Source organism: Delphinapterus leucas, chromosome 11 (assembly GCF_059928025.1).
Source record: "Delphinapterus leucas isolate spDelLeu-1000000601 "Yukka" chromosome 11, BTC_Dleu_Yukka2, whole genome shotgun sequence".
Lineage (NCBI taxonomy): Eukaryota > Metazoa > Chordata > Mammalia > Artiodactyla > Monodontidae > Delphinapterus > Delphinapterus leucas.
In genome coordinates, this window is record NC_143139.1 from 41350117 (window position 1) to 41376160 (window position 26044).

Consider the following 26044-nt stretch of genomic DNA (forward strand, 5'->3'; position numbering starts at 1 on the left):
GGGATTTCCCCCCTCAAAAACAAACAACAACAAAAAACCCTTCTTTGGGTGGTTCTTTTTTTTTTTTTTTGCTTGACTCCCACAGGCCCAAGGTTTCAGCTGGGTAATGGATACGGGGTGGGAGGGGACTCCCTACCCCTCCTCTTCAGCCCCTAAACCTCCAGATCTCCTGAAAGGGACACTGCGGACTTTGAATGTGAGGGACAGAAGGCAGGGAGAGGGACCAAGAGACAAGAGAGGCTGGAGAGCAAGGGATGGAGACAGAAGCACAGAGGGTGATAGATGGAGAGACAGGGGAGGGAGGAGCAAAAGAGAAACAGGGCCAGCGCCGGGGGTCTGGGGGCGGGGGAGGTATGGTCAGTGACAAAGCGACGCGGAAAGAAAACTACGCGAACGCAGAGAAAGGGGGAAGTGGAGGAGGGGGAGGGAGCCATTCAGAAAGCAAGGAGACAAAAGGATTGTGGCGAGAGAGCAGGAGTTCCTTCGACCCCGGGCCGGCCGTCCGCGGGGCGGAGATGGCGAGCTTCCCGTCCACAATAAATAGGAAAAACCTGAGTACACAGCGCATACGGCATCTATCTGCCTAGCAGAAGCATTTTCCTTCCCACGAAACAAAAACATCCACCGGCAGCCCCCTTCTCTCCCCCACCCCATATCCCTCACTCCGCGAACAGAGGGCCGGGGAGGGGGGCGGCGGCTCCCGCGGCCTCACGGAGCGCCTTCAGTGTCCGAAGCCGTACATTTTGTCCCACTCCACGAACGAGTCCAGCTCCTTGGGCGAGGCCCTAGGGCCCACCTTGGCCAACGCCGCCTCCAAGTCCTTGTAGGAGAGGGGGCGCTGCAGCCCCGGGAGGCCCGCCCCGGCCGCCGCCTGCTGGCACAGCTGCCCCAACTCGCCCCCGGAGAAGCCCTGGGTGCCCTGCACCAGGGCCGCCAGCTCCCGCTCGCTCAGCGCGCAGCCCTGCTGGGCCAGCGCCCGCTGCAGGATCTGCCCGCGGGCCGGGCCGTCGGGCAGCGTCACGTAGAAGCGGAGAGCGAAGCGCCGGCGAGTCGCCTCGTCCAGGGCCGCGGGCCGCGAGGTGGTGCCCACGACCAACACGCCGTCGGCTCCCGCGCCGCAGCCGCCGTCCAGGCAGGCCAGGAGCGGCGCCTGCAGCGCGCCCGGGGCGCTCGTGCCGTCCTCCCGAGCCGACAGCAGCGCGTCCAGCTCACTGATAAGGAGCACCGCGGGCGGGCGGCAGCGCGCAGCCGCGAAGGCGGCCTGGAGGAGGCGCGTGCCCTCGGCGGAGCCCGGCGCGGCCAGCGTGGCTCCGCGCAGGCGCAGCAGCGTGGCGCCCAGCTGCGTGGCGAGGCAGCGGCCCAGCAGCGCTTTGCCGGCGCCCCGCGGCCCAAAGAGCAGCACGGTCCGCGGCGGGCGCGGGCTGCCGGGGTAGGCGGGCGGCCTCAGCAGGGGCCACACCAGCTCCTCCTCCAGCGCCGCCTTGAGCGCGCCCTGGCCCGCTACGTCCGCCCACTGCACCGGCGGCCCGCAGTCCACCATCTTGCTGGTCACCAGCTCCAGGGCCCCCGGGTCCACACCTTTGGGAGGCTCCCCGGACGGCACCGCGAAGCCCCCGCGGGGAGCCGGCGCCGGGGATCGCTCCGGAAACTTCTCAAACGGCTCGAGTTGCGGGCCGTAGACGGGGGAGCCCAGGACCTTGAGGGGAACGCCGCCACCGTACTTGCCTGATGCCTCCTCCGCCGCTCCCGGCGGCTTCGCCCGGAACCCGTTGCCCCGACACTCGCCGTTGTCCGCGGCGGGGTAGGAGGCGCCGTCGGCCGCCGGGGCCTTGGCGGGCTCGAAGGCGTACTTGCGGTAGCGGCCCTCGGCGCCTTCATCGGCCGCCTTGCGCTTCAGCGACACTCCGGCCTCCGAGGCCCCCTGGAAGCCGTAGGAGGAGGGCGGTGGGCGGGACGGGGCGGGTGTGGGCAGGGGCGTGGGCGCCGCCAAGCCCGAGGTTAGGTAGGGGGCCGGGGGCGGGGCGGGCGGCGGCGGGAGGGTCCCATAGCCCGGCTGCGCGGCGTAGCCTCCCGCTGGGTAGTTGTACAGAGGCCCAGAGGGGCCATAGCCCGGCGGGGGCGGGGGCTGCAGGAGCGCGGCCGGGGGAGGCGGGGGCAGCGCGGCGCCGGTCTGCGTACAGTAACCGGGCGCCAGGTACCCCCCGCCGTAGCCCGCCGCGTACTCGGGCGCTGCCGACGGGCCCCCGCACGCGTTGCCGGCGTAGAGGGGTTCAGGTAGGTTACCGGCTAAAACCGGCGAACCCCCGAGGCCCCCGGAGCCGCCCCCAGTGCCCGACTTGGTTCCCGGGAGGCCTTCGTGGAGCGAGGCCAAGGGGTAGGGGGTCTCCGGCCCCGGCCAGGGCTCGGGGTCCCCCTTGGCGCCGTTGAGGAAGGCGGCGTCGCCGTAGCCGCCCAGGGTGGGGCGCTCGTAAGGCGAGTCCAGGACCCCCGAGTACTTCTCTGCGTAGCGCTTGAGGAGGTTGGAGGCAGTGAGGGCAGAGATGTCGTCGTGTGCCCAAGCATAGTGGCAGCGCTGGCGACCCCCGGGGGGCAACTCCAACTTGTGGGCCGGCGACGGGGTGGTGGAGGAGACGTCCAGGTGCTGCTCTGGCCACTGGTTGAGGGGCTGGGCGTGTTCCGGTGTCCAGTGCATCTTCGACAGAGCTTCAGGCAAGAGAGAGAAGAGTCTACTGAGACCCTGCAGAGCCTCTGAGAGCCCGTCGACTGCCAGCCACAGGCCGACCTTCTTAAACCTTAGCTTGGGACAGGCTGGTTTTCCTGCATCCACCCACACCGTTCCACCCTCCCTAGGCCGTCTTCTGGCACCAAAAACACCATATTTGACTTGCCCCTCATGTCCCACAATTAAGTTATCTGAAAATACTTTCCGCAGATCCAAGATGGATCTGAAAATGACATGTTTGGCCCTAACTTCACCTTCTAGGTAACGACTATTGTTTTGTCCTGGCCCCTCTAGCCCTGCCCTCTAGGACACATGGTCCTTACTTTTAGACCTATTGTAGTGAAGGGTCAGGCAATGGGTAGTCCCCCCCTTTCCCCGCCCCCAGCCCTGGGAATAGTCAAACCCAGGTGGGGCTTATTCAGTAACAGATATTTGCTGCACACCCACCACGTGCTAGGCACTACAGAGGCACTGGGGTTGCGTAAAGGCCCCTGGCCTAGCGGTGGCCCAGCAGTCTGATGGTCCTAAGTCCTCTGTTCACCTTAGCCTTCCCTGAGGCTCCAGGGGCTCCCTTTGGGCCTGAAGTGAGGGATGCCCGTGTCAGTGGCAGCACCATATCGGCCCTGGGAAACCCCAGAGGCTGACCCAGAAGCATTCACTTCCTTTCTACTTGGTTTCTTTTAGTCTCTACCTGATGAAGTTAGAGCACCTGGGTTCCAGACCCAATTCTGCCCATGACGATTACATGCAAAGAGCAGGTGCTGACACCGGCCTCGTTCACAGAATGTTACACCACAGTACAAAAAGTTTGTTTAGAAAAGACATATATGTCTTCTAGAGAAGATGGGACAAAGTTAGTTCACAGCAGTGCGAAGTTAGTGCACATAATAGAAAGTGGGTCACAAATTTGTCTCGGAGCTTCCCAGGAACCAAATAACTCATCTTGCAAAGTAAAAAAAACAAAACAAAACACTGTCATACTCAAAAGAAGCAAAAATGTTCCTGGCATTGAGATCATGGAACTTTTTTTCATGGACCTCAGGAAGCCGACCTGTGAGATGTAATAAAAGTGGCCTCTTCAGTGGCCGTGCTGTAAACACGGCAGAAGTGTTAACACGGCCGTTTTGTCCACTGTCCCTCAGCACCAGTCCAGGCGTGGGCCACACTGGTAAAAGGGATCCAAGGCCTGGGGAACAGCACTCGCCAGGCATATGGTTCCAACTGGGTGGCCTGATCCGAGGATGACATCTCAAAGACTCAATGGGCCCATGACATGCCAGAGAAGATTTTTGCTGCTGCTGATTTTTCAAACCTAAGCTTTTGATAAGACAAGTTAACCTTACAGGTTCAATATTCTTTCTTCAACAAAATTTTATCGAGGGACTTCCCTGGTGGCACAGTGGTTAAGAATCTGTCTGCCAATGCAGGGGACACAGGTTCGAGCCCTGGTCCGGGAAGATCCCCCATGCCACTGAGAAACTCAGCCTGCGCGCCACAACTACTGAGCCTGCATGCCACAACTACTGGAGCCCGCGCGCCCTAGAGGCCATGCTCCGCAACAAGAGAAGCCACCGCAATGAGAAGCCCACGCACTACAACGAAGAGTAGCCCCCACTCGCCGTAACTAGAGAAAGCCTGCGCGCAGCAACGAAGACCCAGTGCAGCCATAAATAAATAAATAAAATTAAAAAAAAATTTTTTTATTGAGCACATACTAAGAGCTGCGCTGGGCATGGGGGCAGGTTGAAAGGTGAATATGATGGTTCAACCAGGTGGAGGAGACAGACAACATCCTTTATGAGGTGGGAAAAGAGAGGTGTGTGCCCAGAGCTCTAGGGCTCGGGGGAATGTGCCATGCCTGGTTGAGAAGGCCTCACCAGGGAGGAGTATCTTTGCTGGACCTTGAAGGGTGAGAGACCAAAACTGACCAGACCGGCTAGAGGGATCCAGCCCCTTCAAAGATGCAGGGCACAGTGCGTTGAGAAAGCCAGGGCTGGAATAGTTCATATGCCCTCTTCCCTCCTTCAAGATGCCTTACTGCCACCTTCTGGAAAATTGTCATAGTAAGTCTACAAATCTACCACGTCTATGATGCGAACTGTGCCCCTTTAGAAGTAGGGCTCCTGTGTAGTGCACAACCTACATAACCTATACGCCGTAAGCCTAGAGGGAGCACCAAGAACTGTTGGGTCCCTGGAGTCTTGCAAGTGGGTATATGTGGGGGGAGTGGTAGAAGAAGAGGCTGAAAGTAATCAGACCGCTTCTCAGGCTCTCCACAGTTGCCCTTACTTGCAGCAGCCTGACTGTATCACCTCTTATGGCTGTAACCTGATGTCACTGGGTGAGGACAGTCTTTGAGAATAAAACTATTTACTCTCATCCCCGCTGCCCTAGGGAAGGCATGAGCCACGGATACTAAATCTTTAATAGAGGAGTTCTTAGATTTGTTTCGCCTCCATCTGAGAGGTGATCCTGGCCACCAATGGCAAGAGAGCAGAGCAGAGACAGCAGAACTGAGGGTGAAGTCTGAGGGATGCAGATATGCAGCTCCTACTGCGGGGTCTCCGAAGAACAGAGGCTTTACCTATTGTCAAACGGGTAACGTCCTGGGATATCAGCAATCCCAAGTGGTTCTGCTTGCAGGGTCATATGTGGTAACATCAGAGTCATACAAATGCAAAAATGGTGTTATGACGTAGCCCCCCAAACCCGTTTTTTCTTAATTCACTATTATCTGTGAATATAGATAGGGAGCTTCGGCTCCTTAATATAGGGAAAAGAGATTTGAATGTGGTGAGAGCAATTTCCCTGAGCTTATTAAAGGGGCGTGCTGGGGGAAAAGGGTGGCCCCTCCCAGAAGGACATACATAGACACAGCAAGGGAGGCTCTGGGTGTGGACCTGTTCACACACATCTCCCTTGCCCACTGCCAGACCCGCTGCTCCTCCTTGTGGCTGTCCTGCAGTATCCTCCCTGCCCCTCAGCCGGCTCCTGCCCTGGCCTGCAGCAGTCTTCACTCAGGTCCCCACTCTCCGGACCAAGCAAGCACTCAGGCCCTGGTCCGCATCGAACCACTCCACCTCAGCCATTGTGGACTCCAGGAACCCACTACCTCTGGCCCTCCAAGCCTGTCCTCCCGGCTCCACACCCGTCTGTCTCATCTGCTCCGGGCTTAGCCCCTTGCAGGCTCTCCTAGCCCCTGCCCAAAGGGGCCCTTGTCCACCACAGCTCATCCCCCCCACTTTGAGATTGTCTCTACCCTCGGTCCCCTCAGATACTGGCCTTCCGCTCCAGGCCGTTCTCTTCCGTTTTCGCCTGGGGCACGTCTCCCTCACCTCCGGCCTTCTATTTTCACCTTTATCTCCACCTGCATCCATTTTGCAGGCCAGGCGGCCTGAGGGTCCCTCCACCTCAACCCATGACCCCATCTGGCCCAGGCTGGGACCTTGCCCCATGAATGAACTATTCTTCCCCACTACCATGGCCTGGCTTCATCCCCACAGCAAGCTTAATTCTTTCCCATTTTCAAAAAGGCTTCCTTTACCCTAAGTCCCCTACTAACTACCAGCCCATCTCTCTTGCCCTTCTCCTTCATTCTTCCCTCAAGCATCACTCCCTGCCTGCAGTGATAGCAGGGTAGAGCACGCTGTGTCCCTGCCCTCACCCTCAGGCCAGTTACAGCCCTCTCCTCTCCCACGGGGAGTTGGGGCCTGCTACTCAGGAGCTGGAGGGATCTCCCCTGGAGAGGGACCCCACCTCCTTCCCAGGTTCACAGGGCACACTGCAGTCCCTACATCAGCTGAGATACACATGATGGAAGGCCTGGGGGACTGGGGGAAGGTATGGGTTTTGAATCAGAGAGACCTGGGTTTGAATCCAGGTTCAAACACTTATGATGTGAGCCTGAGCACGCTGCCTAACCTCACTGAAGCTCAATTTCTCCACCTGTTAAAGGGCATGACATATGCCTTGCAGAATGACCATGAGGATTTAAAAAGATAACATAAGTACACAGTCCAGCGTCGGATATAAAGTAGAATGATAAATGGTACAATTAGGAACCTGAGCAGTGGCCCAACCTTGCTGAGTGAATCCGAACAAGTCCCTTCCCCTTGGGGTTGGGGGAACGTGAAGAATGTTCCAGCTCTGATATGACAGACTGGTCCTTATGCCATTTCCTCTCTGTCCCCACTGGGGGGCAGAGCCAGCCCCTTCTCCGTGCTTTATGCACTGTCTTGTGTAGCCCTCACAACAGCCCAATGAGAAATACTATTGTCATCATCCCCATTTGGCAGATGAAGAGACTGAGGTACAGAGAGATGAATACATCCCTAAGGTCACACAGCTGCTACCCAGGGGAGCAGGATTCAGACCCCAGCAGTCTAACTGCAGGGCCCAGGCCCTGACCTCTTGGCTGCACTACCTCCCTGGTCTAGCCCTTGGTACTCACGGCAAGAGAAGAGCCTGAGGCCATGACACAGCCTCCACCAAGGCTCCTTTCCTTGGCCCTAAGGAAACGTGTCTCGGTGTTTGCCCGGGAATGTGGCTATGCTTCAAGTGCTGTATGCTTACCCTTCAAACCTGCAGTTGGAAGCATCTCCCCCTGGGGGATCCCAAGTTAACTGTGCCCCACACGCAGAAGAATATGTGCCCTCTCACTGCAAAACAGCCCGAGTAGAGCTGTCCCTTTCACCCGCAACCTTGCCATCTGATAAGCACTCACACCCCTAGGCTGGGCAGACAGTTCCTTATTTGGGTGTGTGGGATTCGCTGGGGGTGGCTGGGACTCTGTGGAGAAAACGCCACTTTTTGAAACTGCACCCTTTGGGGAGCAAAGGAGGTCAGGCTCCTGAAGCAACTCTTTCTCTGCAGACCCTTGGAGGCTGGAACTCCATTTGACTCCACACACACAGTGCAGTCCTTCAAACTCATAGGTGGTCAATAAATAGTAACAAAGAATTGCTGGATGGAGGGGGAGGAAAGAATTCTATAAAACCCTCCCCTCACTTGTAGGAAGTCTTCCAGGATCAAAGAGGGAAGTGATTGGGCCTTTACAAATGGCCAAGGCACTCAATGCACTGATTTCAGTCCTCGTGGGCCTCTCCGATCCCCGTGGACCAGGCCCAGGACACTCCGTGCATCAGGTCTGACACAGGCTGTGATAGTGTGATTTACGATAAGAAATATATACGGGTGGGCCCGAACGAACTTTTTGGCCAGCCCAATATTTAGTCTTCATCCTCTGTTCCTGACTCACAGCTCCGCAGACCCTTGGAATTTCCTAAGCATAAGAGTGACGGGAGCATCTTTCATTATAATATTTGCTCTCTTGTCCGAGTTCCTGAAATAGCTTCAGAGCAATAAAGATGAAATTGGTCTCCTGTGATTCCTAACATGTCCCTTTCAACCACACCTGAGTTTACGTTAATGAGGTGATTTTTGGAAAGCTCCTAGGAAACCTAAAGATGAAGCCTGCTTGCAAGGGGAAGCAGCCATGATTAGAGGGTTGGAACTTTCAGCGCCCCCCACCCCACCTTCCAGGGAAAGGAGAGGCGCTGGAGATTGAGCTCCATCGCCAGTGGCCAACGGCTTAATCGCTGTTGGCTGTGTAAGAGGCCTCCACAAAAACCCCAGAGGACGGGGTTGGGAGAGCTTCTGGGTTGGTGAACACGTGGAGGTGCTGGGAGGGTGGCTGCTGGGAAAGGGCAAGGAAGCTCCATGCATCTTCCCATATACCTGCCTTATGCATCTCTTCCATCCCGCTGTTACTGACTTAAATCCTTTTATAATAAACTAGTAATCTAGTAAGTAAACTGGTTTCTTGAGCTCCCTGAGCAACTCTAGCAAATTAATCAAACTGCAGGAGGGGGTCGTGGGAACCTCTGATTTACACCCCACACTGGTCAGAAGCACAGATAACAGCCTAGACTCGTGACTGGCATCTGAAGGGGGCAGTCTTGTAGGACTGGGCCCTTAACCCGTGGGAGCTGCCGCTACCTCCAGTAGATTGTGTCAGAATTGAGTTAAATACGTAGGACACCTAGCTGGTGTCCCAGAACTGGCTGGTGTGTGGAAAACCCACAGGTCTGGTGTTGGAAGTGAAGCAGTGTGAGAGAAAGGGGGACACACAGGAGGAGTGTTTCTCCCTCACACACGCCTCCACCCTCATTCTGACATCAAGAGGCAGCAGACACCCTGAGCTGTCCCTATGTGACCACGGGCAAGACACCTAACCTCTCCAAGCCTCACTTTCTTCAGCTGTCAAATGAGATGCTGTAGATGATGGACAGCAAACTTGCTCTCACTAGGAACCCTTTAAATGAGTTTTATACAGGCTGAGGTGGGAAGGGACCCCAACCATGCAGTGTCAACACCCCCCTCCGACTCCATAAGGGGGCCCCTAACACGCCCTCCCCATCTCACAGAAGTTCTCTGGTTCAGAATTCCCTGACCCACAGGGCTGGGGGCGGGGCAGGAAGGAGAGGCAGCTGTGTGGTGGCTCCAGTCCTGGGTGGAGAAGGGCCGATGTCACCTTCCCCGGCCAGCTCCTCGGGCTCTATTATCTCAGCCTGGGACAAAGGGGCTGGAGTGGAGAATCCCATTGTTGGGCCTCGTATGGAAATCTCATTAATCTATTCACCACGGCTCCCACAGGCCTTTTGTCCCAGGCTTTTTGTCTCTCGCTCACAACTGATGCCCCGGGGGTCTCTGGCTGCCTGGCAGAGCTTGAAGGTTACAGTTCCCCCATCCACTGGGCCCTGCCCCCTCGTGCCAACCCCTAGTTACTGCAAGAGGGGAGGAGAGGGAGGGCACCCGGGAGCCTCTGGAGGACAGGACAGGTCACCTGCCTCAGGCCTTGCACCCACCATCTAGGAAGCTGTTCCCCCAGCGCAGCTGGACCCCCAGCACCCCGCCCTAGACACAGGGCCTAGCATGGGTCGGGCTCAGTAAGTGTTTAGGGGATGAACCAGAAGAGGCCAGAGAGGCAGCTACAAAACTCTGAGCCACAAGGGCGGCAGCCCAGTTTCTTCAGGTTCACTGTCTTGTTTCCATCCAGCCAGCAAACACTTTCATATACCTTCAGAGTGCCAGCCATTGAGCAACAGCTGTCACAGGGGCAAAACCGGATCCAGCCCTTCCTTGCAACTCTACCATCTCACAGGGAAGATGAGGTGAAAGTGGTTATGGCCATAGGAAAGAAAAGAAGAGAAAAGAAAGGAAAGGAAGAGGGAGGGAGAGAAAGAAGAAGAAAGAAAGAAGGGAAGGAAGAGAAGGAAAGAGCAGGAAAGAATGAAAGAGCAAGAAAGAAAAGAAAAGAATTAACACTGGCAGTTGGGAGGCTGTGGAACCTATTCTCGGTGGGGAATCAGAGCAGCACCTAAAATGGGTCTCTGCAGACAGAAAGCACTGGGGTGTGTTCGCCGCCGAGCTGAGCAGGGAGTGCTGGCACATCCGTGTCACCACTCACCAGCCAACACCCCGCCTAAGTAGATAGTATTTACAGATGACAAAACTGAGTCCCAGGGAGGAGGTCCTGCTTGCCCAAGGTCAGAAAGAGGGCCTCCTCCTTCTGGCCAGTGTTTTCGCACCTCCATAGGCTCCGATAAGGCAAGGATACAAATGAGGGAGCAGACCCCGGAGGGGAGCAGGGGTCCACCCAGCAGATCTCAACACTCCCCTCCATGTCCCTAAACTCACTCCTTGGCTGGAAAAATGGTGGAGAACTGGAGCTGGGGAAGCGGGAAAGGAGAGCCATAGGGAGATGAGGAAGGGGTCACGTGCCAGGAGGTGGGAATGGTCGGAGCCAAAAGACACCTGGGAAACGGCCCTGCTCAGTCCAGCCTACAGGGCTTTGCTCACCCAGGTCTGCTCACTGGAAAGCTCTCCCTGTGCCAACTAGCTCGTTCCCATCTTTCAAGGCCCACGGCAGGTCCTTCCTCCTTCACGCATCCTCCTTGGCCACTCCAGCCCTAACTGACCCCTTGCCTTTTGGGGAGAGCTGGAGGAAGCCCCTCCTGGCAGTAAGAACACAGGCTGTTCTTCCTCTTGCGCCCAGATCCCGTCCCCTTTCGATGCCCAGGGACCGTGTTCCCTCAGGTCTCCCCTCTCCTGCATGACCAGCTTCCCCCTCTACTGGGTCGTCCTCATCAGCCCACCAACATGCTGCCCCTTCTCCCATCTTGGGGTCGGGGGAGCCCCAGAGGACCTCCTGATCCCCTTCCAACTGCATCCTATTGCACTCTGCGGGGGAGCCCCAGAGGACCTCTCGATCCCCTTCCGACTACATCCTATTGCACTCTGCCTGCTTTTTACCAAAATCAAAAACAAAACAAAAACAAGAAAGAGTTTAAAAGATGCCTGTGCTACAAGTTCTGATTCCTCCCCTCCCATTCTCTCTTGACCGCCCTCCATCCAGGCTTTCACACCCAGCGTTCCAGCTGTCTGCGTGCGTGTTGTTAAGTCTGACCGTCAGTCAGATGGCCAGTCCTCAGCTCAGCGGCATTGGACTCAGCCGATCCCCCCTCCTTCCTGAAGCTTCTTCACTGGGCGCCCCGCCCCCTCTCCTCCTCCACCTCTTTCAGACCCTCCTTTCACCCCTCCCCTCTGAGCCTTGCTGAGCCCAGGGCTCAGTCCTTGGAGACTTCTCTCCACATTAATTCCTTGGAGACCCCACCCAGGCTCACGGCCTTGACCATCGGCTGTGCACTGAGGATTCTCCAGCCTAGCTCCCCCCCATGCACACCCCACTGGCATAGTCAACCTTCTTCCTGACCCCTCCCCGCTTAAATGTTTAATGGACACAATTGACGTGTCCAAAAATCAAACTTCTGACTTTCTCACCCAGCCCCGACCTGCCCACCGCCCACTACTCACACCCTGGGTCTTCCCCACCTCAGGAAATGGCAGCCTCATCCCTTCTATGTGCTCAGGCCAGAAACCTTGGGGTCACTTCTAACTTCTCTCTTTCACACCTCAGACCAGCAAATCAGACTGGCCCCGGCTTCTAAATCTATCCAAACTGCAGCCACCTCTCACCACTCCGGCGACATCTCTTACCCAGAGGACGGCAGCGGCCTCCCATTCTCCCCTCCCCATGTCCACTCTTGTGCCCCACTCTCTAGTCGCAACGCAGTAGCCACAGGACCTTTGAAAACATGTCTGAGCATGTCATTCTTCTGCCCAGAAGCTTCCAGAGGCTCCTATCTCACTGGGAAGAAAAGCCAGAGTCCTCCTAATAGCCGACCTCATCCCACCCATCTGCTTCCCCTCCCCTCCAGGCCTCCCCTCCCGCCACTGTCCCCTGGCGCCTCCCCTCCAGTCACACTGGCTTCCTCACTGCTCCCCGCACACTGGCTTTGCTCCCGCCTCAGAGGCCCTGGCCTTGCTGCACTCTGTACCTGAAACACTCTTTCCCCAGACCTCTGCACAGCTCACACCTTCACTCACTCCAGGCCTCTGCTCAACTGTCACCTCGTCAGACCCTGACCCCCCAACCTGATGTCCTCTGTGGCACTCATCGTAATCTGACCCGCCTGTTGCTTTACCTTCTTGCACCCGTTGGAAAGTTCCATGAAAGTAGGTACTTGCTTTTGTTCACTGTCTTATCCCAAGCACCTAGGACAGTACCTAGCGCACAGTAAGTTCTTAATAGACTCTGTAGAGTGGACGGATGGATGGATGGATGAGCAAAGAGGCTTGAAAGTGCTTCTGTGTCCAAATAAAGAAAAAAATCCAGGTGACTAAATTGGAGCCCACGTGAGCTGTTGAGGGTGGCAAGAGGCAAAGCCCGGGAATTACTTCAGGAGTGGACGGGGAGGGATTGCCTGGAAGGGGAATCCGTGTCTTGAACACCAGAGGAAATACCCAGCCCTGATCTGGCTGGAGCCGAAGGACACCCAGCCTCCCAGGGACCCCACCTGGCCTTTTTTTTTTTTTTTTCCTTTTTCCCCCAAAAATCTTCCTCCTCCTCTCTTCCCCCAGCCAGGCCTCTGGGAGAGGACAAAAGGGGCAATGGAATTCCCATCAAAGGCCACCGGACACATGGTAAAGAGATCAGGGCCCTTGGGATCCTGCTTCCTCAAGGTAGTAAGGCCTCCCCGCCAGTCTGGCTCCTCTCTGGGATGGGGGTGGCAGGGGGCGTGGGGTGTGCTCTGGCCCTGGACTCCTCATATGTCAAATGCCAAACAGCAGGAGGCTGGCCAAGCAGCCCCCATCTGGGCTGTGTGTGTGCACACGCGCTGGGGGGAGGGGAGAGTGCAGAAATCCCTGCTTGTGTCCGCGGTCAGGGCCACAGACAAGCTGTGACCATCTGTTGTCGTCTTGAGAGGCCAGGCCAGGGGCCGAGCACCCTTGAGGATAAACCTTTCCTTTCTCCCAGCCTTCTAGTGTTTGCAGAGAACTTGAATAATTACCATTCAGTTTCATCCTCAGGACTTCCCTGATAGATAAACATATTCTCCCCATTTTACAGAAGAGGAAATGGAGGCTCAGAGAAGGGGGAGTGATTCTCCCAAGGCCACAACAGCTAGTAAGAGGGGAAGCTGAGATTCTCAGCCCATGCTGCCAGCCCCTCCCTATCTCAGCCTTGGCCAAGGTGCCTAGGTGCCAAACACAGGGCCCCCTCAGGGCGAGGCTGTCAGGCACAGCTCCAGCCCAAGCCTGCTCCCTATCCCCTCTTCCAGGAAGCCTTCTAGGACTGACACCCCCAAGGAAGTTCTAAGATGCTTCAAAGTCTAGCGCTCTATACAGCCACTCCTTTCCCACCCTGCGCTGTTGGTCTGTCCCTGGGTATTGGGCCCCCTCACCGGCCAGGACCTCTTAAGGGCCGCTCGGTCACCCACCCGCACTGGGGCTGGGGTGCTCTGACAGACTGGGGAGGGGGCACCGCACGCTGCGAAGAACCCCGCCTAAGGTCACACAGGCAGGAAGGGATCTGCGCCCAAGAGCCTGGCTTCCACCTCTGAACACAGCCTCTAATCCTGTGCAGCCCACAGCGCAGCTGCCACAGGGAGCGCTTTAAATTCATTGCAATGTACTAATTATTTAAAATTAAACCACTTATAATTACCTATTAATTATTTAAAAATAAAAAATGTATTGTTGAAGTGAAATTCAATTAAAGGAATTTCCTCGACAGCACTAGCCACACTGCAAGCTCTCACTAGCCACATGCGGTAGTGGCACCTGCACGGTCAGCGCGGACACAGAGCATCCCCATCACTGCAGAAAGTTCCATGGGAACTGTGCTGCTCTCATCCCAGCCAGGACTTGCTTCTGCAGCCGGGGTGCTTCCCACTACAGCTGAAGCCTCCGCTGCTTTCTCCTGAACTTGAACGGAGTCTCACTTCTTAGGGTCTCCAGGTAAGACATCCCTAGGACTCGGATTCCGTTCCTCAGGACTCCAGCTTCCCCAGGAGCCAGGGAGGGAGGGCAGACGAGCTGAACCCACCACGCCGCCAGCCCAGCCTGTCCCGCCTGCCACCAGCAGAGGAGGGGCAGGCTGAAGAGGAGAGGACAGTAGGACAGGGCAGTTTGTCATCTGGCCCTCCAGGCTCTGCCTCCTTCCCTCCCCCATCAGCTGTTTAACACCCATCCCCCCTCGCCTACCATCCTCATCCTCATTAAATCCCATGGACAGATGGGGGCCGGCAGGGAAAAACGTGATCACCGTGAAAGCACTCTTCAGTGCAACAGAGTCTGGGGGTCACAGCTGTGTCCCCTGAGGTCTGGCCAGTCCTTCATGCCCGCCCTTGTGTCAGCAGTGAGAGAAGGGGGGGTACTTAGGAATCTTAGGGGGAGATTTAGGAATCTGTAGATGCTGGATTATTCTAGCAGACACAACCCCAGTTAAAAATGCAGTCAGTCATGTGGTCACTCATCCATCCATCCATTCAGCGCACATTGAATAAGTCCCACCACGTCAAGAGGTAATAAGAGGATGTAAAGATGGACAGGTGGGCTCCCTAACCAGCTTGACCAGGTAGGGACGTGGCTTATTCTGGACTTAATCCTCGTTGCAGGCTAGATGAAGATCCTTTGTCTCTGCCCAGTGGTCTGAGCAGGATGGACAGCCCCCCCCAAACCCCCCCCAAACAGGCGCACAGCACGTGTGCGCGCTCGCGCATGCGCACATACACACACACACACACACACACACACACACACACACACACACTCCCAGCTGCCACCATGAACTCCCTCCCATGGTCTTTCTAGCCAATCACAGCACTGAAGGGTAAGTCCCACTGCCCAGCGGCCCCCAGGGAGTGTATTAGCACATTTGAACCACTCAACCTGCAATGACAAAGCCTGGGGCCTTGGGAGGAGACACAGCAGGAGGGGAAGGGGGCCTGTGGGGAACTGTCCTCCCTCCTCTCCCAGGGGAAAGCTCAGGACTAAATTAAGCATTCTGGGGCACAGAGGAATTTGGGGGCCCCAGCTCCAGCAGTGAATAAGCGATCCATAAAATCCCAATTTACACACTCACTGATCAAACGGCCCATCTACTCCCCTAGGAACTTGGGCATGGCTCCTGGGCTTTCCCCTCTCTTGCAGAAAGTCCTGGGGTGCCAGACCCAGGACACAGGCAGCCAACGCTTATTCTGAAGACTCAGTCCCATCCCCAATCCCCATGAGGCACATCCATTCCCAGGGCTTGGGGACCTGCCTGTACCCACTGTGATCTGGCTGACTGTGGTGGGACTCGCCAGGTCTGCCCTCTATGAATGACAGCTCTTTTTCCCTCCTGTGCTGCCCCCGGGCTGCCGGGGCTGACTTCAGCCTCATCAGAGCTGCTAATCACTTTTCCAGCTCTGAAGGCCTACTCTCCTGCCCACTCCCTTCTTTCCGACAGCCCCTCCATGTTTTCTCTTGACCCTCATCCTGGTGGCTGTAGCTGCTGGGAGATGCTCTAAGCCCTCTCCTTCCAGCCACACAATCTCACCCCTTCCGCAGGCTGGGAAGATATCCAGAAACACAGGGCAAGGGATACGGGTTTCCTATCCCCAACTCATCTATCTCCCTGGAGACAGCAGGTAGAGAGAACTGGCCTACTTATCACCCTTCCCCCTTCCCCCAAAGAAAACTCAATTTGTCTCCACCTACCTCGATTTTGTTTGCTTTATTTAGGCTGCCTGAAATTTCAGGAACAGAAAACCATTCTGGTTAACAGGCATCCTCTTTTAAGCTACCTACAGCTCTGGGAGGTTCTGGGCTATCAACCACTCGGCCCTCAGTGAAGGTTAGCAAAGTCGATTGGCTTCTCTCCATGCCTGCTTGAGCGTGGCCCTACTGAGCAAGTAGAATTTTCATCAAGGCCAAGTAAAGCGAGTCTTCGGGGCTGGTAACTGTGTTAAGGGCAGCAGAGCCCGCCCTACTACGCCCTCTTCTCACTACCTGAGCTGTGTTGGAGCAGGTGAGTGGGGGCTTTAACTGCTGGGCCCTGGGACAGGACACAAAAGGAGGGAGGGCTCACCCTATGTCCATGCTTTCCGGAGGACTTGGTGGGTCAGGCTGCTATCTCCCAGAGGCCATTGCCTCCTGGGCCCGGAGCTCGATCTCCATGACGTCATTGAGTGCCCCCAACAGACTGCTAGGAGGGGTCTATAGTGCGAGCCCACTGGACAGCAGGACACACTCCTTCCCTTCTTCCTCCTTTCCTCACCTTCACTGGCTGCTCCCAGGGACCCTCAAATGTCGCCTGGACTCACTGGTGACTTCAGTTAGGCAGGTGTCTGAAGACTGCCATTGGGGCTGGGGGTCTCTGAGCCCACCCTGGCAAGGGCTCAGATGATGCAGGGAGTGGGTCAGCCTCTGAGATGTGGGGCAAGTGTCTCAACCTCTCTGTTTCCTCCGGTATGAAATGGGGGAACCAGCATGTCCCAGCGTGCCCCCACGCTGGCATGAGGGCAGTGAAGGAAGGGTGGTACTCTCAAGAGTGGCTGGAGGGAGCCAGGGGATGGGGCAAGACACCAGGCCTGGCTCTGACTTGGCTCCCAAGAGGGCTGGCCAGGCACTTCAGCCTGAAAAAGGCGGGGTCGGGGAGACACTCTGGCACCAAAAGGATCCAATGCGCTTGAGAGACCCCTAGGAGAGAAGGGCAGTTTCCAAGCTGGGCCCCAGAATGGAGGCATCGCCCTGCAGTGTAAGGCCCCTGTCCTGCCCCTCCCGACTGCTGACTGGGACTGTGGGGGGAACTGAGTCCCAGACCACGGCTTCCCTGGATGTCCTGCCTGAACCCTGGCCCTGCTGCCCTGTGTCCTAGAGCACCTCTCACCCACTCCTCCTCTGCCAGTAGAAGGAGCCCCAGTGCCCTGCCCCCTCTCTGCCCTCTGTCCAACTTAGAAAATGCCCAGATAATGTCACATGCCCCTTCAGGTCCCTCTTGGGAACCCGCGCCGTGCCAGACCCAACTTCATCCCGAGCCACACCGTTCCTGTCCCTGGGAATCTTGGGGCGCACTCGGCTGCTCAACACAGAATGGGGACAGCAGCGGGCACTGGTGGAGGAGGCTGTGGTCACTGGGGTTACTGGCCAGCTCGGGCAGCCCTGCTCCCCGGGGCTGGGTGAGACCCTCCTAGTGCCTGTCTCCTCGTGGATCTGCATCTGGGGCCCTTCGTCCCTTGGGACTTGGCCCTGCATGGCTGTGGGAGGGGGAGGAGGTCAGGGCTCTTGACCAGTGTTCAGTCGTAGGCCCCTTGTGCAATCTAGTAAACCTTGCGGCCTGTTCTCAAAAATATTTGTCAGTGTATGAGATAAAAATACACAAGAGAAAACAAAGGTGTAACTATATATCGTGACAGATGTTAGCTAGACTTATTGTGGTGACCATTTCATACTATATACAAAAATCAAATCATTATGTTGTACACCTGAAACTAATGTTATATGTCAATGATACCTCAATTAAGAAACAAATAATACACGGGACTACTTTGTCAATTATACCTTAATAAACCTGGGCAGGAGGTAGAATTTTTTAAATATTCAATACACGGGGCTACAAAGGGAATTAATGACATTGGAATACAACTCTATTCGTGAGCTCCTCCGGGATCACGGATCACGGGTGTTTAGCCCAAGAGACAAAGGCCCCCTCTCAGACCCCACCCCCTTCCCCCCAGCCAAGCTTAGGATCCAAGGTTGACTTGAGTCAGTTTGGGTGGCATGCGACCTCCAAAAGGCTTAAGCATTAAAGTCTGTGTGATCCTATGTTCCCGGGCCCCAAATATACCCCCCTCCCCGTGCATAGGGGTGTGTGAGAGACACCCCGCACAGGGCCAGAGCAGAGCAGAGGTAAGGGAGCAGGCCCAGGCAGCCTACGCAGGCTTCCCCAGTGGCTGCCTCTGCTCCCTCCTACTCCCTTCCCAGCCCTGGGGGAGCTGAGCTGAGTAACTCCAGCTATGCAGCCTGGCCGGTCTACCTGGGCGTGAGTGGGCAGGGCTGTCCTCCAGGGGGTGGCCCCCTACACCTGCGGGGCCACAGGAACAGAAAGAGAAATGGGGGGGGATGGTGCTAGGCAAAAACCAAACAACAACCACAGCAACTCCTGTCTGCTCCGGTCTGGGTCCCCAGCACACGTGCCAAGCACTGCTGTAAGCACATGAGCGCATGTAATCCTCACAATAACCCCAGGAAGGAAGTATGACTGTTACTCCCATGCTACAGAGGAGGAAACTGAGGCATAGTTAACTCATCGAAGTCACCAAGCTAGGACATGGTGCTGGGTGGCAGCTCTGTGCAGGCCCTCGGCTCTCCCCCACCCCATCCTCGAATGAGACGAATCTGCCATGAAAGATTTTTGGCTTAATGTTAGCTGTCTGAGAACATGTAGGTTGTCTCTGGAAGTGATAAGCTCCCCATCAGCAGAGGCATTCAACACGAGAGGCTGTCTACAGGGTGGGGCACTCTTGGGCAAGTTGATGGGCTCTTCCTCTCCTCTCTGCAATTTTTCTGGGTCATCCCCACTTACATGTCTAATAGGCACTGCAAACCCAACAAGTCTAAAAGCTGAACTCCTGACCAACCCCACCCCGATGAGGCAGCTCCATCTTTCCCAATAAGGGGCTCAAACCCCAAAACTCTGACCCGAGAGGGCTACAGTATGGAAGATGGTGACAGGAGGATGGGCATCCCACATAGAACGCAGGATACCTGGAAAAGGAGCCCCTTCCTAGAGGGGTGAGCGTCTGGCCACCAATGACCGCTGTCTCTCTGAGGAGCTGGGTGGGAGGGGCGATCCCCCCTGGTGGCCAAAGTCCCCGTGGAGCCCCTCTGCCCCAACAGAAACCTCCAGGTAGATCGGGTAGATGTGGAAGAACATGAGGCAACTGGAGGTGTCTTTTTGCAGTATAACCCGAATCTCGCCAGTTTTCTTTCCCCACTGGCCTGGAAAGAAGAAAAAACACCCCAGACTCTCAAGCATCCAAGGGCCCAACAGGCCAGACAGCAGCAGGTGGACTTTCCCAGTTTCCTAATTCCCACTGTCAACAAGATGGAGCTGCCTCATCGGGGTGGGGTGGGCCGGAGTTCGGTTTTTAGACTTGTTGGGTTTGCAGTGCCTATTAGACATGTAAGTGGGGATGACCCAGAAAACTTGCAGAGAGGAGAGGAAGAGCCCGAATTAGGGCCTCTGTCACCTATGAACAGCCTCCCTCGGGAAAAAGGAGTCTCCTGGGGACTCTGCTGAAGATGCAAGACGGCCCTGCTGTGAAGGGAGTGGTCTTTTCCCAAGTCTCTCCTCTCCATCCCATCCTGGGTCCTGTCCACCGCTCCCCAGCTCAAGCACCTTCGGGGGCTCCCTCCTACGCAGGGAAAACAAGGAGAGTGGTTCTGAAAGCTTAGCCTGTCCTTTGGCCTATTCGCTGGTCCTTGACTGCCTTGTAAGCTCCTGGAAAGTGGGAGCACATCAGGAATAACGCTTGTTGGATGAAAGCCTGTCCAGATAAAGTATCTGGGCCTGGCTCGGGGCCCTGCTGAGTGTGAGGTGAGAGTAGCAGTGCTTCACGTGGGTGCCTGCAGCACAGCAAACAGCGCCAGGGCTAAGGATGGGATCTGCTCCTTCCAGGCCACACGGGAAGCCGAGGGTTGTTATGGAAGATCCGAGGCAGGAAAGCCCCACTCAGGGGCTGGTATGTAGGTGCCTGGGGAGTGTGTGGGGAGTCTCAGGGGCCCAGGAATCCCGGCCCAGGACCTGGCACGGTGCCAGGACCCAGCAGGCGTTCTACCCAGGTTTGTTAGAATAAAATGCAGCCTCTTTGCCACATCTTCCCGTCCATCCCCGATTGATTAATTCCAGCACTGAGCAGGGGATCAGGTGGCTTGAATCTGCCAGGCAGTGAGGGGAGGCAGGGGGGAGGCAGCTTCCACCTCCCGGATTCCAGAGGTAGCCAAGCTGGCTCCCCTCTCACCTACCTCCTGAGCCCCCCGCTCCTGCCCTGACTCTACTTTGGAGAGAGCTTCAAAGATGGCCTGGGCAAGCCCTGCCCTGGGCCAGAACTTTCACACTCATGTTCCTTTTTTCTCCTTGCTCCTGCGCTGGGAGTTGGCTCTCTGCAGTGGGTACTGAATCACCACGTGAGTCACCAGAGGTAGGCATGTACTTCAGAGACAAAGGACACACTATGTGAAACCAACACCTCTATCACCTATGAACTCACTCACTAGTGTTCTTACCCCCATTTTGCAGATGAAGACATAGAGACACAAACAGAGTATGTGACTTGTCCAGGGCAATTAGACCTGATTAGTGGCAGGGTCACGGCAGCCCAGGGCTTGGCCCCTCGGGTGGGGGGCATGATTGGTCATCATAAATTTGGGATTAGGGCCTACGGAGTTGGTCCGAGGCCACTGCCTAATGCTACCATTCACTGAGAACACCCCACCCCACCACCAGTCCCCAAGGCGAATTGCAAAGGCTGACTGTCCACGCCTCCTTGCTAAAGGAAAAGAGAGCCAGGCACCTGGATGGCTCCCACTGCAATCCCTTCTCCATTGTCCTGCTGGCCCAAGCAGGAAAATGTCAACATCAACAGCAATCACAGACGTCCCAACTCACGATGGTTTGACTTACAACTTTTTGACTCTACAGTGGTGCGATACGCATTCAGTAGAAACCGTACTTTGAATTGTGAATGTTGATCTTTTCCCAGGCTAGCGATCAATATGCAGTACGATCCTCTCTCGTGATGCTGGGCAGTGGCAGTGAGCCGCAGCTCCCAGTCGGCTAGCCATGCCATCACGAGGGTAAACAACCGATACGAAACAACCATTTTGCACCCATTAAACCACTGTGTTTTTCACTTTCGGTACCGTCTTCAATAACTCACATGAGATGCTGAACACTTTATTATAAAGTACGCTTTGTGCTTGATGCTTTTGCCCCACTGTAAGCTCACGGAAGTTCTTGGTCACCTGTACGGTAGGCTGGGTTAAGCTATGACGATCAGTAGGCTGGGTGTATTAAACGTGTTTTTGACTTACAATAATTTTAACTTACGATGGTTTTATCAGGACATAACCCCATCGTAAGTCAAGGAGGATCTGTATAGCCCTGAGCACCGTCCCCTGCCTTTCTGACCAGGCCCTCACAGGCCCACAGTCCTTCAAGACTGGGACTCAGGGCTTCCGGCCCCTGCCTCATTTAATCCTCACGATAATGTTTATGAGGAGGGCACCATGATTAGTCCCACTTCTCAGATGAGATATAGAATATTTAATAAGCACTATGTACGTAAATATTAGCTATGATTCATCAAGTCGCTTAAGAGAGTGGTCAGAGAAGAGCTAGACTCTCTTGCCCACGCATCCTTGTTCCTGGGGATGAGTGGGTCCTACAACAAAACAACCCCCGGACCTCCTCTCTCCAGGTGACACAATCAGAGGTGACTAGCCCATACCCCGACCGAGGCAGTGTGAACCTTTCCCGTTCAGAGGCTGGCCCAGCAGCTCCGTCCGATGCCCCTGGTCTCTTGGCTCATCCTGTCCACCTTCCATGGAGACAGCACCAAGTGGAGGGCAGGAGTGCTGGGCTGCAGGCCCCACTCTGCTCTCAGCACGTCAGGGGGGTCTGGATTGGGGTGAGGGTTTCCTGATGTAGGGTTCCCATGGGTGTCACGGGGTCCAAGGACCCTCTAAAGCAGAAGGCAAAGTCTAGTATCGAGTGATGGAAGTGCATTTTTCTGGGGATGGCTTTTGAGGGGTCTGTAAATCAAAAAAAAGTTATGCACCCAGGACTGGGTCATCTGGAAGACCCCCCCCATTCCTAGTATTCTTGGGCTACATGCATTGAAACATAAACCGCACCCCTCATCCTTCAAGGCCGACCTCAGCAGCCACTCTGGAAAACTCTAAGATTTCTTGCTTCTTTGACTGCGGCATAAGGCTTGGGACCCACGGAGCCTTGTAGGGCCTCTCCTGCTTTGCTCTTCCTCACTAGCCTGCCAGCTCCAAGAAGGGAGCAGGGCCAGCCCAGGGCTGAGATGGCAGAAGGCACCGGTATACCCCATGGTCGGCCTAGTGGGGCTTACCCCAGCCCACAGCCTCTGTCCACGGGAAGGCAGAGGCTCTCGGGGTTGTGGACCCCAGGTGTGCCCGGCCTCAGGTCCACCTCTCTCCACAGCGGCCCTGGAACCTCACTGAGCCATAGTCCCGCAAAGAACCTGGTTTTCATTAAATCGGGTAGAGGAGTCATTAGCCGCCAGCCGAGTCAAGAAGAAGCAGACTTCTGCTAGAAGGCACGGGGAGAGCAAGGGAGACCAGCCTGTTCCCTGCGATCCCTGGCTGACAGAGGCGGGGGGAGGGGGAGGCAGGAAGGCCGGGCTCCTAAGGGTCCAGCAGCTGCAGCAGGAGGAGCTGGGGGTGGAGAGTGGGGGCAGTCTTGGCCCAGATAGTAAGCAATTGTTAATGTGATCCATATGGATCCTGACTGGTCTCTCTGTTTAACAGGATGATAATGGCAGGGAAAGAATGCTGGTCTGTGGGGAAAGGAAGGGGCAAAGTCCTCCCCGGACTTGGGGATGGGGGAGGGTCAGCAAATGAGGAGGAGGAAGAGAGACACCCAGGGGTCTCCCCCCACCCAGGAGCACAGAGTTATTTGCCTGGAAGTGTTCAGATGCCATGCTTTGCAGGCTGCCCTTACAAAACCCCTTTTATTCAGCCAACAAATATTTATGGAGCACCCACAAGGTGCCAGGCGTCCCCAGTGGGGACGGGGCGCGGGGAAGTATATGCTCCACCCCTGTCCTGCAGGAGGAAAAGCCTAGTGTGGACTCAGGCTCAGAGGCTGACAGGAGGCACAGGTGCAGGGTTAGGAGAACATGCAGGGAGGAGCGAGTGACAAGAGCTGCGGGCTCTGGAGACCGTATATGGAGGAAGTGTGGCATCCGAGTTGGGCCTTGAAGAATGAGGAGGTTGTGGAGAGACAGGGACAATGGGAAAGCATTTGGCTGAGGGGACAGCCAGAGCAAAAGCAGAGAGGCGTGAAATTGCGTGGAGAGAGTCTGAGGTCTCAGCAATAAAGCTGCAGCCCAGGCAGGGGAGGGGAGGGGAGGGGAGGGGATTCTTGCTCCATAAAAAGCTGTGGCATGGATGACCAGGAGGAAGGCAGGAAAGGGCTCTGAGAACAACACACTCGGGTCTGGTCCCTCTCCTGCCCCGCTCCAGTCGGCGCAGTGGAATTGTCCACTCATGGGATCCTCAGCCCAGCCCAGCCCACCCCACCCTTACACCACAGCCCGAAAGTCCCGCAGGCCCTCGGAAAGTCAAACTCATCCCTGGGTCTCTCAGCCCTCCTCTTCTTCTCCTGAGGAGACGGGGGTCCCCCTGAAAAGTGGGGGTTATTGGGCCTCCCCCGGAGCAACTCCGCTGCCCCACAGAGCTAAGTCCCTTCGGCGCAAGAGGGCTTCCCCCGAGAAGACATTACAGGGAGGGCACGAGGGTCGCTCCTTACAGGGCTGGCTGTTGAGGCCACCAGTGGAGTCAAGTGGAAATAAATGAAATGGCGCTAAATACGGGAGAGGGGGACTTACGAGGCCTGTCACCCGGTGGAGCGAAGCTGGCCGGCAGGCCCCGCCCCTTTCTCGCCCACCCCAGTTAAGTCCCGTCCCGCCCCCTGCCCCGCCGCTCCGGCGGCCGCCGGGTACCGGCGTGCGGCTGGGTCCCCGCGGCGCTCAGCCACGAGCCGCGCAGCGCGTCCGTCCTCCGGGGTCACAGCGCAGCGGAGGACGGCGCTTGCTCCCGGATAGGAGCTCCGGGATGGGGGCTCTGAGGAACCCCATCCCGGCCGCTTCCAGGACGATGCACAGGGGTTCAGGTTGGACTCTGGAAGGGTCTGGGGCTCCCCTGTGCAGGGTCAGAGTTCTTTGGACCACTGCATCACCTGGCCCACTCCAGCGACTCCACAGGGAAGGCTCTGGGCCCCGAGAGCCGAGAAGTTCTCCCGCCCCGCGGAAGCCCAGAGTGGGCTTCGAAACGGATCCCCATTCCTCGCTGCCTGGCCGACGGCTGGAGTCCGCTTAGCCGCGGCAGCCCGCGCGGACGACAACACAAACATTCTTCCGTCCTCTATTCTCCTCCAAATTAGGTATCCATGGAGACAGGGCCTGGCAGCCTGACAGCCCCACGGCCTAATCCTGATTTAGTGACCGTCCCTTTAACAGCCCACCCACCCGTCCACCCACCGCTGCGCTCTGGGCTCCTGGCTGCCTCTGGACGCAGACTCCAGGCCACTTACACTCGCCCCCGCGTAGACCCCTTCCCAGGCCTCCTCCGCCCAGGGGCCGAGAAGGGGGCGTACATTTGCTGAGCACCTACTGTGTGCCCAACCCTAGCGGAGGACCCTCTATCGAGCGGGTTCCTTAGCAAGGGAATCTCTGTGTAGACAGACCAAGAGAGGGCTCTTGGAGTGGGGAAGTTTAAAGGGCTCTCGGGAGAGAGGGCCGGGAGCTCAGAGGGTCACCCTCGCAGCCTGTAGCGCACGGGTGAAGGTAAGTTGCTTCCTGCAACACCCCGACTCTGAGATGGGGGCTATGCTCTCCCGGGCCAGAAGAGAAGAAAGGCAGGGGTTGGGCGTGAGGGACGCAGGACACGCAGGGCCCGAAGTGGCCTCAGTCTCCTGTCACTGCCCCGTCACGATGCTGGGGAATCTCCGGGCCTGGAACCCAGTCCCCACCCCCCTCCCTCACACACAGGGGCCGCTGGACAAAGACCTGACGGAGTGGGAGGGGCCTCGGGCCGGCCCTCGGGCTCCGGACACTGGATCCTTCTGGGACCCGAACCCGCAAATTCTGGTTCCCCACCCCCAATCCCGCAGGCTCCCCCCAGAGCCTGCTGCTCGCTACTGCTGCAGCCTCCGCACCAAAGGGGGCGGCGAAGAGGGTGCCCGTCGGCTGCGGAGAGGAGAGCCCCTTCTCTGCCCGCCCCCTCCCCCCGGGAAGTGACCCTCGGCTCCCACGCACCCGCCGGGGTCTCTCGCTGGCCTTGCCCTTCGACCCCCGCCTCGCTGAACCCCGCGCCCCGCAGCCCCCGCCCTCTCCGGCCCTCGCACTGCCCCGCGCCCGCGGACAAAGCTCCGGACACCCCGAACGAACGAACGGTCACCACCCCCTGACCCCGGCCCGCCCGCGCGCTCCCGTGCCTGCCCCCGCCGGGCCCGCGGCCCCGTACCTCGGCATCCCGGCCGGGTCCTAGGTGAGTGTGCGCGGCCTGGGGGGGCGTCCGGCCCCGGGGCTGGGGCGCGGGCCGGGGGCGACAGGCCGGGGCTGGGGGGCAGCGGCTCTCACCATCCTGGAGCCGCTACTGCTGCGGCTGCTGCGGCCGCCGCGGGCGGGAGCGGGACTGGGCAGTGGGGGTGGCCGGACAAGGGGCCGTCCCGGCTCCCCCCGCAGGCAGGACCCCCACCCCCACCCCCGCCTCCCCTCGCCCGCCCCCAGCGCCCTCCCTCGCAGGCCTTTGCTCCCTCCCCTTTCCCTGCTCCTCCCCTCCCCTCGTGCCCCTCCCTTCCCCCCAACTCCCGCCCCTTCCCCGGCCCGCTCCACCCCGGCTGCTTCCCCGCCCTCCCCTCCTCGCCCCCGCCCCGCCCCCACCTCCCCTGGGCTCGCCCGGCCCCTCCTCTCTACCCGCCCGGCCCGGCCCCGCCCCTCTCCTCCCCAGGCTCTAAAATAAATTAGCCACAGAGGGGGAAAAAGAGCAAATGACCCTTGGTGTGGAGTGTCATTGCGCCACTCTCAGGCCCGCTCCCGCCTCTCCCGGGCCGTTGGAGCGGGAAGTTGGGGTGGGGGTGGAGGCCGAGCAGGGTGAGGAGCAGTCCCCGAGGTGGGGGGGGGG

At 57.5% G+C, this 26044-nt stretch overlaps 1 protein-coding gene across 4 annotated transcripts in view; it reads right to left on the minus strand.

Annotated features, from left to right (window-relative positions):
* The window catches only part of FIGNL2 (fidgetin like 2), a 39693-nt gene extending 13975 nt beyond the window's left edge, over positions 1 to 25718 (minus strand). Inside the window, exons 1-2 of one of the 4 annotated variants that reach the window (XM_022572122.2) lie at positions 25385 to 25718; positions 53 to 2703 (exon numbers count right to left, since the gene is read on the minus strand). In XM_022572122.2, coding sequence (XP_022427830.2) covers positions 722 to 2692 — 1971 coding nt within the window. In that variant the 5' untranslated portion in view covers positions 2693 to 2703; positions 25385 to 25718 and the 3' untranslated portion in view covers positions 53 to 721. Of the gene's footprint in view, positions 1 to 52; positions 2727 to 3693; positions 15930 to 25384 lie in introns of those variants that run through there. The other 3 variants (XM_089920735.1, XR_016394934.1, XR_016394935.1) reach the window with 3 other exon arrangements.
* Positions 25719 to 26044: the final 326 nt, after the last annotated feature.